The sequence below is a fragment of the Melanaphis sacchari genome, unplaced genomic scaffold, assembly GCF_002803265.2.
Source record: "Melanaphis sacchari strain LSU unplaced genomic scaffold, SCAv2.0 Contig86_pilon_pilon, whole genome shotgun sequence".
Lineage (NCBI taxonomy): Eukaryota > Metazoa > Arthropoda > Insecta > Hemiptera > Aphididae > Melanaphis > Melanaphis sacchari.
In genome coordinates, this window is record NW_020271611.1 from 308717 (window position 1) to 327823 (window position 19107).

Genomic DNA, 19107 nt, shown 5'->3' on the forward strand with positions numbered 1-19107 from the left:
TTTTATGCATTTTTTACAACAAAATTGAAAATACCAATTGCTTATTTTTGTATTAATGTATTTCTTTAAATTTAGCTTATGAAACAATTACAATAGAAAATTCTATTAAAATTTAGTAAAAATGTAATTTCTTTATGGCTTTTTATTTTTAATTACCTACAACAAAAATACAAAATTGATTTTATCGAAAGCTAATTTATTTTTTTCACAGTGTGAATTATTGAATAATTTAAATTATATGTATTTAAGTTCACTTGAAATAATTTTATTTTAAAAATTCTTATAATGCATTACATTTAATGATAGGCATTTTTTTTTCTTTTTGTTATGGACCTATATTATTCTTGCTCCATATTATATAAAGTTGAATAATTTGAAAACAACTCGTTTGAATTTGAATTTTAACATGTTAAAATTTTCAAAAAAATTAATAAATATATAATATGTACAGTAGAAAAGAAAAATTCTCTTTTGAAAAACAGTAGCTTGTATTTCCATAAGCAATTTTTTAAAAAATACAAAAAAATTTGAAAAATTTAAAAATATGGGCTTAAAGTTTAGGTATACTTAAAAACTTCAAAAAGCAGATATTGAATAACTGTAGTGTTATATGAAAAATAGATAAGAATAATAGGTAAATCAATCTGTATATAAGTTAAACCATACAATTTTAAAAATAAATGCCTAAAAAACCGCTGTAAATTTCATTTTTCTATATTCAAAAAGATATATAACTATTAATAATTTTAAAAAGAACTTAAATGAAATATTTTATACCGATAAAACGTAATTATTGGGGTCTAAAATATATAGTGTATAAACTTTTATAGTTAAAAAGTAAAGACTAAAGAAATGCATTAACTCAGAAATCAAAAGAATTTCATATTGCAAGTTAATAATATTATTGTAATAGCCAACTTTTAATCTTATAATTCGTCTAAAAATCATTTATATTAATAAATTTTTCTTACAAAATTGAAAATCGTCATTTTAGATTCTGAGTGAAATGATTTTACACTTACGCTTTTCAATGATGTGTGTGTGTGTGTGTGTATTTTTTGTCTGAACATACTTTTTATAGGAGAAAAATGCTTCAATCTTCAACTCTGAGTGTGATTTTTAAAAGTAAATCCGATCTAGTTTGGTTTTACTTTTTCTTAAAATAAAAATTCCACAATATTCTTCATAGTAATTTGCATATAATAAAGTGGCTTACTTATTACTTAATGACGAAATATACTCGTTATGTCTTATACCAAGAAACGATTTCCCCGGTTTTTTATTTTTATTCATTTGAAATGGGTAAAATAAATTATAAGCTTTGATAATTGATTATGTATTAAATAAACCAACTATACAGTTATTAATACAAAAATGATTAGAAATTCAATAAAATTAAATTACTTTAACAGAACATTATAACAATTATTGAAGACAACGCCCATGTCAAAGCATCTAAACATGTCAATAATTTAATTTAAATGAATAATATTGTTAGTTATTTAAAATAGGAATATTAGTATAATATCTATGTAAGTAATATCGATATTTAAAAAAATGTATCATAAAATGTTAAGTTTGGAGTGCTGATAAAATGTAATCAGTTGATTTACTGTGTAGTGTGCAGTAAGAGTACCATTAGGATTAGTATACCATTGTTTTACATCTATTGTTGATATTTTGTACTTATTTCTTCTGGCATTAAAATATATTGACTGTAAATGGGTATCCGCAATTTTAAACATAATATTAAAATAAAAATTGTTTTCTAATTTAAGAAATATCATGTTTGTGTAGAGGTACTTACTAATTATTAATAAATAAAAAATAACTTAAAAGTAGTATGAACAATTCAATTATTGTTAACAATATATTATGTTAAATTGATTCGTCAAAGAAAAAAAATTATCATTAAAAGGTTATAAATATTGTATTAAAATAACACATGATTAAAAACACCGGATTTCTATATAATATAGTTGAAAAAACCTTGTTTGTACTATAATTTTATCTCAAAATCACTACCAACAACTGAATAACATATAAAATTATGGCACATTAAATATTATTATCATACTAATAATGAATAAAGAATAGAAATAACATACATAATAATACATGATGTAGGTACTAACAAAACATTACATTATTTTTCTTAAAGCACATTACAATATATTATTTATAATGACAATAAACAATAACTGCTCGTGAACTTTTTTGATGTGTATAGTGAGTAACTAATTATAAAATAAATAAAAAGAAAAATGTGTAATAGGTATTATCATCCCGACATAATATATGCACACATAGTTCTGTAAAAACTGATTAACAATCGACACACCCTAAAAGACAATAATATTATTATAATTAATATACAACAAAGCGTTTTAGGTCACAAATAACTCGATCTTTTAAACTCGTGGACATTTTCATCTCCAAAGAACTCATATATCAACATTTTCTTTAAAATATTTCAAGCCAATTAAAAATAATCAAATGTTAATAATATAAAATAATAATAATAATTAGCTGTATAATAACAATGTAAACAAACGAATCTAATCAAAAATCTACTAAATGATTCAGTCTTAAACATACACTTATAATAATAACAATATGATCAATTATATATGTATAATAAAAAATAAATAATAATAATAATAATAATAAATAAAAGCATGTCAGTAATTTGGTTTAGTTTAAATTAAATAATTGGCAAACTATAACCAAACATTACTCATTTTACTACATGATGTCATTTAGGAGTTAGAAGAAAATATTGTCAAAAAACAGTAGTATTTTGAAAAATTGTCCAACATTCATGTTAATGAAGTATTTGTTTAAAATAGATTTAAAAAAAGTTAGTAGTATTCCTAATGTTTATCAGTCAACTTTCACTATAAGAAAGTTTCTTCGCTTAACTTTGGTATTCACCAATATTGGTGCTTAAAAATACAGGAGTGATAAAAATGTATATTTGATCTACGATTACTTTTAATTAATTGTTTATAAGGATAACTTTTATATAAATAAATAACAATTTATGTGGTTTTAATCGTACAAATTGATTGCATATCGGTATATTAGTACAGCAGTGATATAATAACAATCTTTACGACTGACCAATGATCAATTCAAAAATAAAATGAATAACCAACAACGAATAGTATAGTTGAAAGAGTCAGTATCAAAGTAAAACCGTTTTTATCGAAAAATTCTATTTTAACGATTTCGATCTAAAAAATTATCGAAAGCATTTAATTTTAAAAACGTAATGAAATTGTATGTACATATATATTTCATTATATTAATAATAATAATAACAATAAAAACAAAAAATAAATATTGACTTATTAATGCTCCATTAATGATTGTGATAATGTAAGCACATTAAAAAAAAAATCTAACCACAGGCTTAAAATATTTATTTCGATACTAACTCCTTCAAATTCAACATATTATGTACGAGCAGGTCAATTTAATAACAATAAAACATTTCTATATGATGTAAAAGCTACGCGTTTTCCTCATAATGTTTATACAATAATATTAATACAATAATTTCTCTATATAAGTGCATTTTATATCGTACGTCAGATAAAAAAGGGCTGTCGCAAAATATTTGATGCCGGTCGATTCGGCCACGTGAAGTGTATATTTTAAACTATATACACAATATATAACTCATGTTTATAATTAAAACATGTCGACCGAATCTCATTTTTTGTAAGCGCCTAAATAACTGAAGTGGTAATTAGAGCGAATAAATAAAAAATTCAACAATATTAATTTTACCATAACGCTATTATCACAATAACTGCGCGCCTAAAACCTAAAGGGGTTCTCTGGTAACTTTTATAATACTAATATTTTTTTTTTACTAAAATTAACTACAATCAAACATATTCATTGAGCCTTGTTGATTATCCAAAGTACATATTATTTTTATTATAATGAAGCTTGAATTTTTCCTACACATTATTAAAATATTTTATTGATTACTAGGTAATTAATAATTAATAACATGATATTATGATGAAAAATAGACGATAGATCAAAATATTGATAAATTAAACTAACCCTGTCATATACTGTGATTTTATTATTAATATCAATACTATTTAGTTTATGCACTGATTCGACTGGTTAGTATAAAACACAAATGATGTTTTTAATAATTGAAAACACCAATCAAATAAAACAGTAGAATACAAATTTTATAACAATTTGTTAATATTTTTTATTTTTATACTTATAACGAGTGCATTGAAATTATTTAATTAGATAATAAAAATGTATTATTACTTATTTAAACAAAAACAGTATGTTGAAACTTGAAATTGTTAATCATAATTTTTTGATGGGACAAGTTTTATTTTAAAACAGTTTAAGCAAAACTTTTCATACGTTAAATATATTCTTTAAGTAGGCATCTAAATAAATTATTATTATGATTTCTGAACCTCTTCGTTATAAACAAATTGTACTGATGTTTAATTCTATTATATAAGTACATAGAGATTATCATATATTTACGGTACATGGACATAAAATGATTATTAATTGGTGTTTTTCAAAAATTTAATTTTCCCAATCGAATATCGATACTGAGTGTATTACTAAAATTTAGAAAATGATACTAACTATTTCGATTGCTTACTTTTCATTCGGTGCGATTAATATGTTAAATTGAACGATTTATTAAAAATGTGGCAGGCTCAAGTCATTATAGTAAAAATAATAATTATTATAATGATAATAATAATAATAACACTACAATAGGAACAAACAACTCGTATTAAAATATAATTCCAAAAGTGATTATTGTTAAAATACGCATTTCGTTTGTTTACATATTATTTAGACTACACCTATATTTTCATACATTTAAACCTCGACAAAACGAATCAATGCGATTTAAAAATTGTAGGCATATTTTATAGGGTGGTAATTGAAACCACGATAAAAAGTCGTACCATGATTTCAGAGTTGGGCGTAAAAATAAAAATATCTATTTTATTTTATTTTGTGATAAAAACAAATAATTCAATATCGAAAATTATTAATCTCTATTTAACTGATTAAATTTTATAACTTATATATGAATTAGATTATTGATTGGAAGCCCTGTAATTTAATATGATTTGTATTTTGTAAACTTTTTAAGAAGTAAATGTTATTTTTCTTTAAGTTGTTGCCCAACTCTTTCTGTTGATGTATATTATACATATCAATTTTATTTGCCTGTAAAATATATATTCATACGTGATTTAATGATCTACTAATTTACAAGTTGTTCCAAAACAATTTAAAAACAGTCTATAAAAAATAATTTTTTCTACAATGTTCCGAAAAACACCATTTAGTATGACATGTATGATTATACTGGCTCTATCGACACACTAAAATTATTGAAAACTCTCCTAGTTCATGGATGTCTCCATAAGTTCGGGGGTATACAACCAACGACAATTTTAATAAATTAGATTTCGTTTAAAACAATTTTTTTTTTTTTATCTGAATAAAACGTAAACAAATGGACGAATGATTGTTCTCGGGAAGAACATTCGATTAATAACAAAAACAAAGTTCAACAATAATGATTATTAAAAAAAAAAAACATCAACATAATACTTAACTTAGAGGAAGTGATCTTCCATGTCGAGTTGTAGTAACTCAAGTTCAGCGCGACTTTTCCGTTTGCAAAATACCGTCAAACACAACAATCTGAGCATAACGCGGAACTGTGGGCTAAGAAATATGAGCACAAACGCCTTCCACACCGAGTTGGAAATTCCCAGCCATAAGGCAGCGAAACGGACATGGCCAGGCACCGCCGGTACACCACCCAGTTGCTGGTATGCTTTGATGGACATCAATGGGGTCCAACAAATCCAAAACGTTACGATCAACACGAATGACGTGACGTGTGTAGGATTAGATAAGTTTTCAGACAACGCTGTTACGTATTCCTGCATACAACGATAATAGACGATCATTATAATGTAACTTAATAACTAAATTAATAATCAAATGAATTATTATAATATTATGTATGGTTGTATTAACCATTGTGATTATTTAAAAAAAATCTTCAGGTAAATATGTGATGCTTAAATAATTTTTAAGTTATAGTATTATTTAATAATTAGGTAATTGACATTACATATACAATATTTACGAATATTAAAATTAGACTTTATTCTATACATAATATAATGTTGGTTGTGTATTCAATCATTCATACTATTTTATTAAAATGGAAAATATTGGATTATGTCGTTTATAAAATAAATGGCATTTACCATTTTAGACTAGGAATCACGTTTCTTAAAACATATTTACATAAAGTTTAATGAATAAAATTACAATATTTGATTTATTTTTTTTATTGCAGTTGTGTGTTGTTTTAATAGTTCTAAATTTTTGACATTTTGACTAATATAAAATAGTATATTATTTACGCAAATGTATAATGTCAAAAAAATCGGGTAATTTTCGACTCACTATTCCAATAAAATCCAATTAAAAAGAAATGTAACCGGTCCCTTTAATTTTTTAATTATCGTCAAAATTTAATAAGAAATCTACCGTAATTTAATTTAAGCAATTTAACAGTTAAATTTAATTTATTTGACTAAAACCTGAATAAATTATCATGTACATATAACTCACTAAATTATTGAAATTAGGTGTTATACTACGATAGTGCTAGTTAATCTAGCTTATTTGTGAATATTTTAATTTTGATGGAAAAAAAGCATTTCTTGTTCAAATAATTATATACACATATAACATAAATATTAAACGACAATGATTTTGTTTGTTAAAAATTATAAGTTTTTAATAAATCCAATGTCTTACCTATAATAATAAAAAATTATTTTAAGCCAACGACTTAAAATAAATATATATTATTTAAAGTTTTGAAGAAATATTATGCCACTATTAGGATTTTCAAGGTTTCACCTTATCAGCTTAAAGACAAGTAATCCACAAGAACTTTAAAAAGTTAAACTTAAAATAAGAATCAAGAGTTAAGTTGAGAAATATTTTTCAAAAAAAAAATATCAAGTTTGGGTATTATTTAAAAACTTAGAGTATTGCCGAGGTAAACTAAAACTTTTAGAGCATGTAAATATCCAACTAATGCTCTGCATATAAAATCAAAGAATTTTAAACCTACGCTTTAATTATATAAATTATTAATTGTTCTTGAGTTATGTATTAAATATATACTAAATTAATTCTTAGTGTTTAATTATACTTACTATATTTACTTAAAAAATACAGTTGATCGGATTAATTAAAAATCATATCTAAATTATTGTATTTTAAATTCGGATAATAATTTGTTTTAATCTTACATAAATAACCATCGTATACAATAATTTATGTTCTCAGTCCACCCCAACTAAATGTCATAAACATTAATGTATTATCATAAAATTGTTATTAATGTACATATCGTGACAAGTGACAAAACAAATAATGATAGAAAAACTTAAAGATAGCAATCTAAGTTAATATTTTATGCTTATTAAACTATATTGTAAGATAAATATAGTAGATATAATATAAAATATAACTCAGATTTATGTATTATATTACTATATTTTTGAGGTACAAAATTAGTGCCACTAACTACAATTACCATATCTACGACAAGCGTATTTATTGGCAATAGGTGCAATCTCCTAAACTATGTGCTAAAATGTATTTTAAAAACATAAAAATATAGTCAATATCAGATTAAAAACAGTTAACGTGAGTCAAATCCCGAATCGGATACATTTATTTTGTATAAAAATCATTTATAATTTCTATACTGTATTTATTACATATTAAAAATTATTTTAAACATCTACACCTAATGAAACAAATAAAATTAATTTAAAGATTTACTACAAAATTATTAATTTTGTGTTGTATTTAGTTCATTACAATGTATTTCAAATATTTAGCATATATACTGTTATATAATGATATATAAGTAATGAATATTTTAATTTTAATATTATATTTTTTTAATATTATATTATGTAAAAACAGCAATATTATTTATTATAACAGTATGTATAATTATAAACTATAAAGCTATGAGCCTATGTATATATAAGTAAGTTACGCCTATTTTATAACTACATCGTGATTATGTGCAAATATACAATCGCTTTTTATTATAAAAATATTTATTTCGTAAGGTTGTGATTTTCGTCTTTTTCTAGATAAAATAAATCCAATAGTTTAACACTGTCCTATCGGATGAGTATTTAGCCAATGTTGTACACATACTGAAACATTATTATCGAGCTTTTGTTAATGATATAATATATTTTTTAACCGTTTACACGCGCACAATAACTAGTTACATATCTTCTAAGTTTAAATACTGTTCTGTGATGTTAAGTATTTATTTCTTACACTTAAGCAGACAAATTCCATAGCTACACAACAGATTTCTTGGTGCTACACAGTGCTCCTTATATATTTCTATGATTGTTAGAACTATAGCACTAGTCATAATATTTAAGGAATGTAACTTCTTTTATATCAATACTTATTATTCATTATGAAACCTATTTTTTCATTTAATTGATAATTATTGGAAGCTGACAAGTACTTACTACTTTTATATAAGTTTTTAAATGAACATACAAACATGATTCATAAACAGACTATTAAAAATACTTTTTTTCATTTTTTTTTCTTCTTTTATTAGTGTTACAAATTCTTATATTATCTATACAGTTTTTACTGCATATAATCTTCAGTCTAGATATAAATATTATTATTAAATATTATTGGTAATAACAGCTAGAATTATATTTGTTTTTATCGTTGCGAGTTCACAATTAAGTATTGCCTTCTGAACCATCAACCATACAGATACAATAAAGAAAACTAAAACCAGACTAAAATATGGTCGTAGTCCTTCCTAAACAATTGTCCATAATAAATTATTCACTCAACCTCGTTTATACAGTGCTGTAAGCTAAGTCGTAGCTGTATGCGTCTATATATGTATATGATTGGCATAATATAATTTATGTCTACAATTTCAGTATTATATTATTTTATACCTTGTCGTGTGCTAGAAAGCCGCGCCGCAGCCGTCTAATCGCACCATAGATATACACGTACGTGTACAGGATAGTGATCAGACTGGGCCCCAATACCAGTATGGACAACGTCACTGAATATGCCGCCATTCCCTGCCAGTCGAGCATACACACCGCCGTATCCTGGTCGAATACCGGATCACCGAACTCGAGCAGCGGTGGACTGCACAACATCGCCGACGATATCCACGTGAACGCCATCCAGCACTGACACCTGGTGCGCGTCTGTACCGTAAAGTACCGCACTGGTTTGCGTACTGCTATGTACCTGCGAAGAAGCACGCATCATGTACACGCGTATTATTTCATTGAGTGTATATGGCCGTAGTATAAGTATTTTTATGTTGTATTAGTACTCGGAGCAATGAGTTTCACACACACATACACATACTAACATATACATATTTATCTATTACTCGTCATATAGGTAAGGTCAAATTATTAGGAATAATTCTAAGTGTTTTGCTATTAAAATGTCACCCTGTATTATACATTGTGCGATTTATAAAATATGTAATATAATGTATTGTATTGTGTATTAAATAATGTTTCAGCACGCCATGTATTATTTTAAATATACACTGACTTGGGTTCGAGACCTGTAATAATATGATACAATATTAGACCTAAAAAAATCAATTGTTTTAGTACTAGATAGGTTAGGTTAGTGTGTAATGTATACTGATGGTATAAATGTTGATATTCAACCGTGAGCGTCCATCCAGGTGAAAAAGTTGAAGTATATTATTGTTTTAACATAAAAAAGTTTTCTATTTGTACAAACACACACACAAAATATATTTTTTAACTTTACGTGATGTTTAACAAACGATACTAAAGCTTTAACATTTTTTCCCTCCCATTCGAGTGTATTTTTAAAACGGGCTGTAGGATATACGTACAATACGATGGACATTAACTACAATGATGCCACTATATGATAATGATATCATGATGTACGTGATTTCAGACTATAGTGTTATATACACGCAAAATAAATGTTTAATGCATTATATTTTGGCGAGAATAATTTGTCCTTCCTCGTGCAGCAATCGTCGACGAGAGAATGTATACACATCGTGTAGAAGTGCAGAACACGCAACTAAGGCATGCGATCAAACTGCAATATAATAATATGTACTTATGAATTATATTATATATATGTGTGCCTAGTAGGAAGTACAATATTACGCAAAACCATTTTATACATAATAAATCTAGGTTGATCTAAGAATGAAAAAATGGTGTGTTAGATATAAAGTCATAACGATAAGCCATAAACATTTCAAATTGGCTATAGTTTATTTATCACATAATATTGTGTACAAAATAATAAATAAAAAAAATCATTTTTAAAATAAATGTTTGCCTATTTATATTCCACGAACTAGTTGTAATATCGGCGATGATAGGAAAAAAAACGAACGTGAGTTCGCGAGACGTATACCATGTACACACAGAATTGGAATAATTGAGTGTTTTACCTCTGAATATAAAATACACACCACGTGTCGGTAGGGCAAATGCTCGAAATCATATAAACCATTACAACAGAGTTAATAATCTTATGATGTTAGGTATGCATTACCTAACATAGTATATGTCAGTATATAAAGGTACCCACGTACTCCCCAAAAATCATTCGTTATAACAGCTGACTGCAAGTGATCCATTGAAAACACGATACTATTCCTATAGGCAAAATAAATGCTAATTTTTTTTAGATTTTGTGCCTATTATATACTCCGTATTAACTTTATTTTAATTTGAACTTTTGGAGCTAATATTTTAAAATGTAATGTACAAATACAATTTAAAATATATTTAAGCCATTTGAAACCATTATTATTATTTTTTGAAGCATTTGCAAAGTTAAGCAAATCAAGGTATTCAAAATATAGTAAAAATTCACCTGTATTTCACTCTGCTCTTGCATTTTTTTTTTTACTTTAACTTAAAATTATGTAATAATAGCATTATTTATAAATAAATAATAAACTTTTAGTTCAACATTCGACGTTTTCATTTTTAGAAGTATAATTTTTGACTACCATTTGAAGATTATAACTTAAAGAACTTAAGTCATTATATTTGAGAAATATGTAATATTTAAATTTGAGTTATAGTTGCCGATAACTAATTAATAATTTAAAGTACAGTAAAGAGTAGCCTCAAATACTACATGAATTTTTTTTAAACAGTTAATCGATATTTCTTAAGACGGCGTCTTATATAGGCAATTTAACACCATATTAAATGTTATGTAACCAAAATAGTAGGTATTATGATTCTAGTATTACGTATAATTAACACAAAATATATTTTAGATTTTGTATACCAATATGATAATAATTATAATCTCTCAGTGAACACCGTGTATTATTATAAAAACCTAACTATTATCACCTGTATAGAAGTAAAATGCGTTAAAATTGTTACCTGTCCACACTAATCCACATAAGTGTATATGCAGACACGGTCCACAGTGCAACTTCGATATATCCGATTATTCTACAAGCAATTTTTCCATAAACCCATTGTTGCACTAGTGCTGGATACACGGAAAATGGCACTACGAGCACACCGTAGAGCAGGTCGGCCAGAGCCAGTGACACCAAGTATACATTCATCACCTCTCCTCCACCTATTATGTATAGATGATGAATTATTAAAAAATTAAATTCAATACGAAAATAAATCTTATATTTTAGTTTCGAAATGGCATAATCAAGTTAAAATAACTCACTCAGTCTTAAAAAATTGTATTTTTATTATGCCAGAAATTTTTTTGTATAAATGGGTTAACGAATATAATACCTCTTATGTTGGTGAATGTAGCGATTATGAGGATATTAAGGAGGATGATGGCGACCGCCATGGTGAGCACCAGCGATGCCTGGGTTAAGGGCTCCAGGTTGTGGTGGGGGTGGGCTTCAGTAGTACGTGCCCACCGCCATTGTTGCTATCTGTCACACATCACAGCCTATATACAAATATATAAATATATCATTAGACAATTATTATTTAAATTACCTTGTTATCAAATTATAGATAAAAAGGATAAGATATGATGAAATTCATTCAATAATGTACAATGCATTCATATTATTTAACTAATAATAAAATAAATACTAAAGGTACTGTATTTTTCAAACTATTATTTTTAGTTTATTCCTCGAATTAAATTATATTGTACGTGTGTAAAGTAAATAGTTGATTTCATTAAAAAATTCTATTATTGTATTATGTAATATGTGAATAACCATTATATATTCAATGGCTTCCAAAGTTCCAACACAAAATCAACGCTAATAGTGTGTCCAATCGATAATATTAATAGACTTATATGGTTATAAATTTATATAGCTAGTATATCGTGCTATTTAAAAGCCTGTAAATAATACAAACTGTAACAACTATTGTTATATTTATTTCATAAAAGGGAAAATCAATAATGACGAATTACTAAAATTTATATTTATTTTTAAATTTATGAGAATTTGTTTGCTTAAAATGCATGTTTATCCATAAAGCGCGTACTATAAAATACTTAAGTATATATACTTTATCTTCTGTAAGGATTAAAATCGACATATTGATTTCATTATTATTAAAAAAGAATGTATTTTAAAATCATAAAATATCTATAAATAAAAATAATAGTAACAAAGTTGTGTTTCATTATTTATCACATCACTCTTAATAAGATATAAGAATATATAAAATTAAAAAAAAAATGTAAACATTAATAATGTAACAATTCAACTAGATTCGCGGGAGCAAAGTGCAAACTATATTACATCTTTATTATAGTGGGCGCTGAATAAATACCATTGTATTATACTATTCGATACTACTACCAGCACAACTATCTACTATATCACATTATTACTATATAGTTACTAGTTACTACACTACTATAATAAACTATAATAATATTATATACCTCATGATATATACATTACGACATAGATAAAATATATTTTATATTATATCATAGACACATATCGATCGGAGAACGATGGATGTTCGACTTTTATTACTATGCGCTCGTACCAACCGTTTAGCGTTTATAGAACGCCAAATTCAATAAGAACGTACAAATAATACGATCGACCTGGCAAAACGATTACATGATTTATGAAGAGAAATTTGAACTATTGTGTTATAGAGTAAGATGCACCACCATATCTATCGTGAACAAAATCTTGCCTAAGACGATGATAAAGAGGGAGGGGGAATAGTATTTTGAGAAAAGTTTATCGAAAAAAATAAATAAATAAGAGAGACGTTATAGGCTATAGCAGCAACGGACGACTGAAATTGACCATACACGTTGCGGAGGTGGCGAAGTAACGAGGGTCATTGCGAGAATTTGAATGGTTAGAGTGTGTACACTCATATAAAACAAAATATACGTTACACTTAAGAAAGTTTCCGAAACCGATGCGAATCCATCATTTACTGTAGCCGATCGTTCCGGTGCATCCTGTGGTAGATGATGTAGGTGTATGATGCATATCCGTATTTATTGAGAGCACGATTGGCGACGACATGACCGCAGTGGCGGCGGCAGAGATTCGTGATAAAAAACTATATGCGACGCTTTTATAACGAAAGCTTGGGAGACGTGTTATAAAATTGTCATTGTAATTAAAATAATAATATTATGTCGACATCACTTATCACCATAATAGGTATTATCGTCGGTCGCCCGTCGCTGCCGTGTAATATAACATTATACATGCAATATTTTTGTTTTGTCATGCATCGCATTTATCACCGACGCCCGCCGTACCGTCTGTATTGAAGAGGTGTATAACAATTTATTATTAAACGAGATAACGAATTATGTCGACTGAGAGACAACGGAGACGGTATTAACGGCGCGCGTCAGAGTGCCGTATCGTTGTCGAGTCCGAATGCAATACGTATTTTATAGACACAACGGTGAGCCAAAAAAAAAAAAAAAATTGACCCAGACCGGCGCCCCGTTTACCTACCCTCGAGACGATATTGTGTAACTTTCGTTCGCCTTTATTTGCCAATATGAATAGACGACAACGACTATATCACGATTACAGTATTATACATTTTAAAAAAACGATAAAACGTAACAGACAATAGTTATTCGAAAACGACGACTATTACCTACGCGACAACGTTGACGAGTACACGAACAGAAAAAATACCCATATTCGCGTATACAACATATAACATTATATATATCATGATATAATATACATATTACATATACAATATATTATATAAGTATTTATGTGTGTGTATGCGCGCGCGCGGGTGTGTGTGTGTGTGCTCACCAGATTCCGGTAACATGGCGGTCGCGCTGACGGGGTCGAAGTGCCGCAGCGGATGTGATGAATAATAATTGTAATTGTCGTGATGATTATATATTATATTGTTTATATATTGTACATATATATATTTACAACGCGATAGATATTGTACGAAACATGATGTGTTTATTATAATTATTGTAAATGGGTAGACGTGGAAAGCGAAAAAATTGTTTTAGAAAAAAAAAAAAGAAAAAAGAAAGATATTGTACACAGAATGTTGCAAGAGCTACACTACTATTATACACTGCGGCGGCCGAATCGCGCGCCTCCCCTTCTGACACGCGCGCACCTAGTACGCACCTCCCTCCCCTGCCACCCGGGCCTCATCCCCGGGCGATGCCCGCGACCCCGAGACCCGCTCACGCACACACACGAGCAAGGTAGCATACATACACATACACTCATATAACGTACCATCGCCGTGCCCTCCCTTCGTTCCATCACACTTACTCTAACCACCCTCGCCGACAAATTTCTCGGCCTTGCCTTATACGCACACAAGCACATACAAGCTCGCGCGCGCGCAATCCCTCTATACACAGCGCTCACCCGTCACACACAACCATTCCACTACCCATCCGCCCCACCACCGATAGGCAAACTATCCTTCGAAAGTTTATATTAGCTGACGCCGCCGCGTGACGTCAACCAAAGGACGCCGCAGCATTTGCGGCTCCAGTGTGTCCGTATCGTAGCTGCGCTTATCTGACTCCAGCGGACGCAGGCTGCTCTTGGTGTTTCAACACTAGCACACACAAACGATCGTGCGCGCGCATTTACGCAAAGGCACACACGTATACGTAACCCGACTATCAAAAGCGCGTGCGCTCAAATATCATTATACGAATGTATATATATATATAAATACCTATTATACATTAATAGTGTATAGGTACTGTATTTTGTTATACATTATAAAGGTATACCTATAATACGCACCCAAGATCTTTTAAAACGCTTTTTGCACCACGCACAACGTTCATAATATATAACCAGTTATGGATATCCGGCCATAACTGCGTTAACTGTGGTCCGTAGTATAGGTATAATATTAGTAGATATATTGGTTTTTAGTAGCGTGTTTTTTATTTATTTTATTTTTTTTTTTTTGGTGCCACTTATCTTTATATATTTTAATGGGGAGGGCAGAGGTATCATTCCCCCCCTCCAAGCTAAGCCAATACTAAAAATCTTTAAATCTTCTAAAACAAAGAAAAAATGCAATACATAGACATAAATTTATGAAAAAACTGTTTTTTCCTTGAGTTATTGCGTAGGTATATAAGTCCATTTATTTCATGTTTTTCCTGTCGTATAATATGTTTGTCTATTGTTGACGTCATCACTCATCGTTTTATCTGGATTACAAAAAATAGGTAACCCAATATTATTTTGTAAATATTATAATTACAGGATTTTAATCGTTACATTTTTATGATGAATAAATTATTTTGTCTTCTTTTCCTAGTTTTTTACCCAGTTACACCACTGGTTACATTTATACATGATGTTTCATTACAACTTACTTACCTAGTATCTAGTTACCTAGTAACTACTAATATAATTCTGTGAACCTGGACGAGTAGGCACAACAAAAGATTATGATTATGATTGGTTGAATTAAAATAATGCACTCAATTAGATATTATAAGTATTTCAAAGAAACCTTTTTTCATATATGTATATATAGGCATAAAGCTGTTTTTAACATATAACAAGGTGTAATAGTGTATATTTAATATTCGATTTTGTTATATTTATAACGATAAATTAATAAATTTCTACAGAGTACAAATTACGATACGTTTATGGTTTTGGTTTATCATTTTTTTCCAACTACATTTACGAATACTAATAATAATATAGATAATATAAGCTATTCTAGGTTCATATTTTGTCTATTGCATTACATTTTTTATTCTTAGATCTGTACATGATGCAAATGAATGAACAGACCGTCTGGAGTCTATGCATCACATACATTATACATGTCAATACCGCGTAATTATAATTACTAAGATATTGTAATAGGTACTGTTACGGGTAATATATTGAGTCATATCGGAATGTATAACTTTTTCAAATTTCGTACTGTTGTCAAAATGTTTTGCTCGTATTTGAATTAAAGCTATCTCCATGATCCTGTGTAGGTACATACATAATTACTGATTTTGTCCAAAATATATAACCCATGGTAAACTCATAAACCTAATGCAGTAATGCAAATATATATATTTAAGAGTTATAATACATATATTTACATTAGGTATTAACGTACTGTAGTAGATTAGGGAATTATTAGTCTACCGAGTTATAGAACTTTTACTAGCCCATACCTAAACCCCGTTAAAATAAGTCAGAACAATTAAGTTTAGGTAATATTTATTAGTATAAAATACATTATTTATAAAAAAACTTATTGTAAGTAATAATGTTCCAATTTCAAAATAAAAAGAAAAAAGACGTAATATAGGTATCTACTATCTACCTATAAAACAAATTTATAAATATTCCACTTTAAGCAATTTTAATATTATATATATACCAATTCGAAATTACGTAGATAGAAAGGTATCAATGGGACACTAGATGGATACAAAAAAAAATTATCAATTTATCACAACTCATGTTGAAAAGTGTCTAAACACTCTAAACAACTATCTCTTATTCTTGCACATTCTCATCGGCTACCGACCATCCTTTCTCGTAATTCAAATGACACCACTAATACCTATAGGTACCTATTGTTTATATCAATAATACCTATATTGACTGTATTAATATATTTATAATAAATGTATTAATATATAAGTTGCTATCATAGGCATCCCCAAGGGGGGGGGATCAAGACGGGGCATTTGCCCCCCCTTAAAATAGGTCTATCTATGTTGCTATATGACAACGCACGACGTTAATGGGATTTAATATAACATAATATATATATATATATTGTATATAGAAGAAAATTATCTTTAATAATAATTGAATTATTGTATCTTATCGTATTTTTTGAGTGTTCATATGGCAATAAATTATTAGCTGCTTGCTGGTACATTGTGTATATTAGAAAGTAGAATAATATATAAATAAAAATAATAATAACTAATTATAATAATGACGAAACATAATAATGTAATATAAATAAAATGTATAAAAAGATTTTCATTTATGTTTTTAAATTAATTTTGCCCCCCTAGAAAAATGTCTGGGGACGCCCATGGTTGCTATCATTTTAATGAAAGCCTAACTTAACTATGAACTAATAACTAGGTGTCGAGTTTTACAAAATAGTTTATAAGTTTATCTACATAACATATCAAATTGGTAGGTATTATTATACTCTGAAATGGTATTGATAAAAAATGTATACCTATATTATAATAATGCAATACTCACGATTAATAATTTATGTATATCTTTGAACCTTAGAACTCATAACTTATAAGTTAAGACAGAGTAAAGTATATAATATCATATATTTATGTAATAATGAAAATATGTAATATATTATTTTGATTAAACAATTTTTAACACACCGTTATTTTTAGCAATGTAATGTCATTAATGTCCACAATAGGCATAATAGGTAGGTAGTAACTAATAGGTACCTTATAAACTATTAACCAGGTAATAGATAATAACCAATTATTAAAACCAGATTACATCAAATTATACTAGAAATCTACCTAATAAATAATGATAACTACCAACTTGAGATTAAATGAGATATTAATTCATACTTAATAAATAATTATGAAAATACAGTCGTCACTCGTTAATTCGAACCTCGATAATTATTCGAAAAACTCCATAAATCGAACTAAACGCTAAATCCCCTGAGAAAACCTCTATAATTAAAAGAAAATGCATGTATTCCGGTCCCTCGATAATTCGAAATGTCTGACGGTGGGACACACTCTACAATTTGAATTTTTATTCCATAAACCTCTATAATTCGAATTTCCATAAACGCGATTATATGTAAGTACATATGCATGTACAATGTACATACATATGAAGATAACGTACTATCTATTTGACATAATCGTAATGAAACTTATAACATTGGTGGTTTAATATTATCGTAGTTAATAAACGTTATCGTACTTTACCTACCTAATCTAAACTTTTGTCAGGATTAAGTCAATTTTTTGAGTAATCTGAAATGAACGAAAAAAGATGCGATACAATTTTCAATGTTATCAATAAGTTAGACAACGCTATGGACCAAATTGTGGCCACTGGCCTACAATTTATCACAAAAAAAAAAAACAGATTTCTTTAATATGTAAAATATAATAATAAAATAAACAAATATCAATTAATAATTATAAAATATAATAATATGTATGTATGTATATTTTGTATAATAAATAGATGTCAAAATAAATGTAATATGTACATACATACAATAATTTTTCACCTCTCTTTAATTCGAATTAATTATTTTCCCTCAATTATTCAAACATTCGGTAAATCGAAAACCTCTATAAATCGAATTTTTAGCTTGGTCCCCTGAATTTCGAATTATCGAGTGACTACTATAAATGCATTAATATTAATAGGTAGGGGGTGGAGTGGGAAAAAAATTCGGGCCAGGAAAATACATTTCTTCCAGACCATTC

The 19107-nt window shown here is 27.8% G+C and overlaps 1 protein-coding gene across 2 annotated transcripts; it reads right to left on the bottom strand.

Annotated features, from left to right (window-relative positions):
* Nucleotides 1-4817: 4817 nt before the first annotated feature.
* LOC112602349 (beta-1 adrenergic receptor) lies at nucleotides 4818-14713 on the bottom strand. 2 transcript variants are annotated; one of them, XM_025350378.1, is made up of 5 exons: nucleotides 14444-14713; nucleotides 11940-12105; nucleotides 11562-11766; nucleotides 9084-9390; nucleotides 4818-5972 (listed from the first exon to the last, which is right to left on the bottom strand). In XM_025350378.1, exons 2-5 carry the CDS (start codon nucleotides 11998-12000, stop codon nucleotides 5640-5642), a joined length of 906 nt encoding a protein of 301 aa, XP_025206163.1. In that variant the 5' UTR covers nucleotides 12001-12105; nucleotides 14444-14713; the 3' UTR covers nucleotides 4818-5639. The 2 variants fall into 2 exon arrangements, with proteins under 2 accessions (XP_025206163.1, XP_025206164.1); XM_025350379.1 differs by lacking the exon at nucleotides 14444-14713 and adding an exon at nucleotides 14126-14317.
* Nucleotides 14714-19107: the final 4394 nt, after the last annotated feature.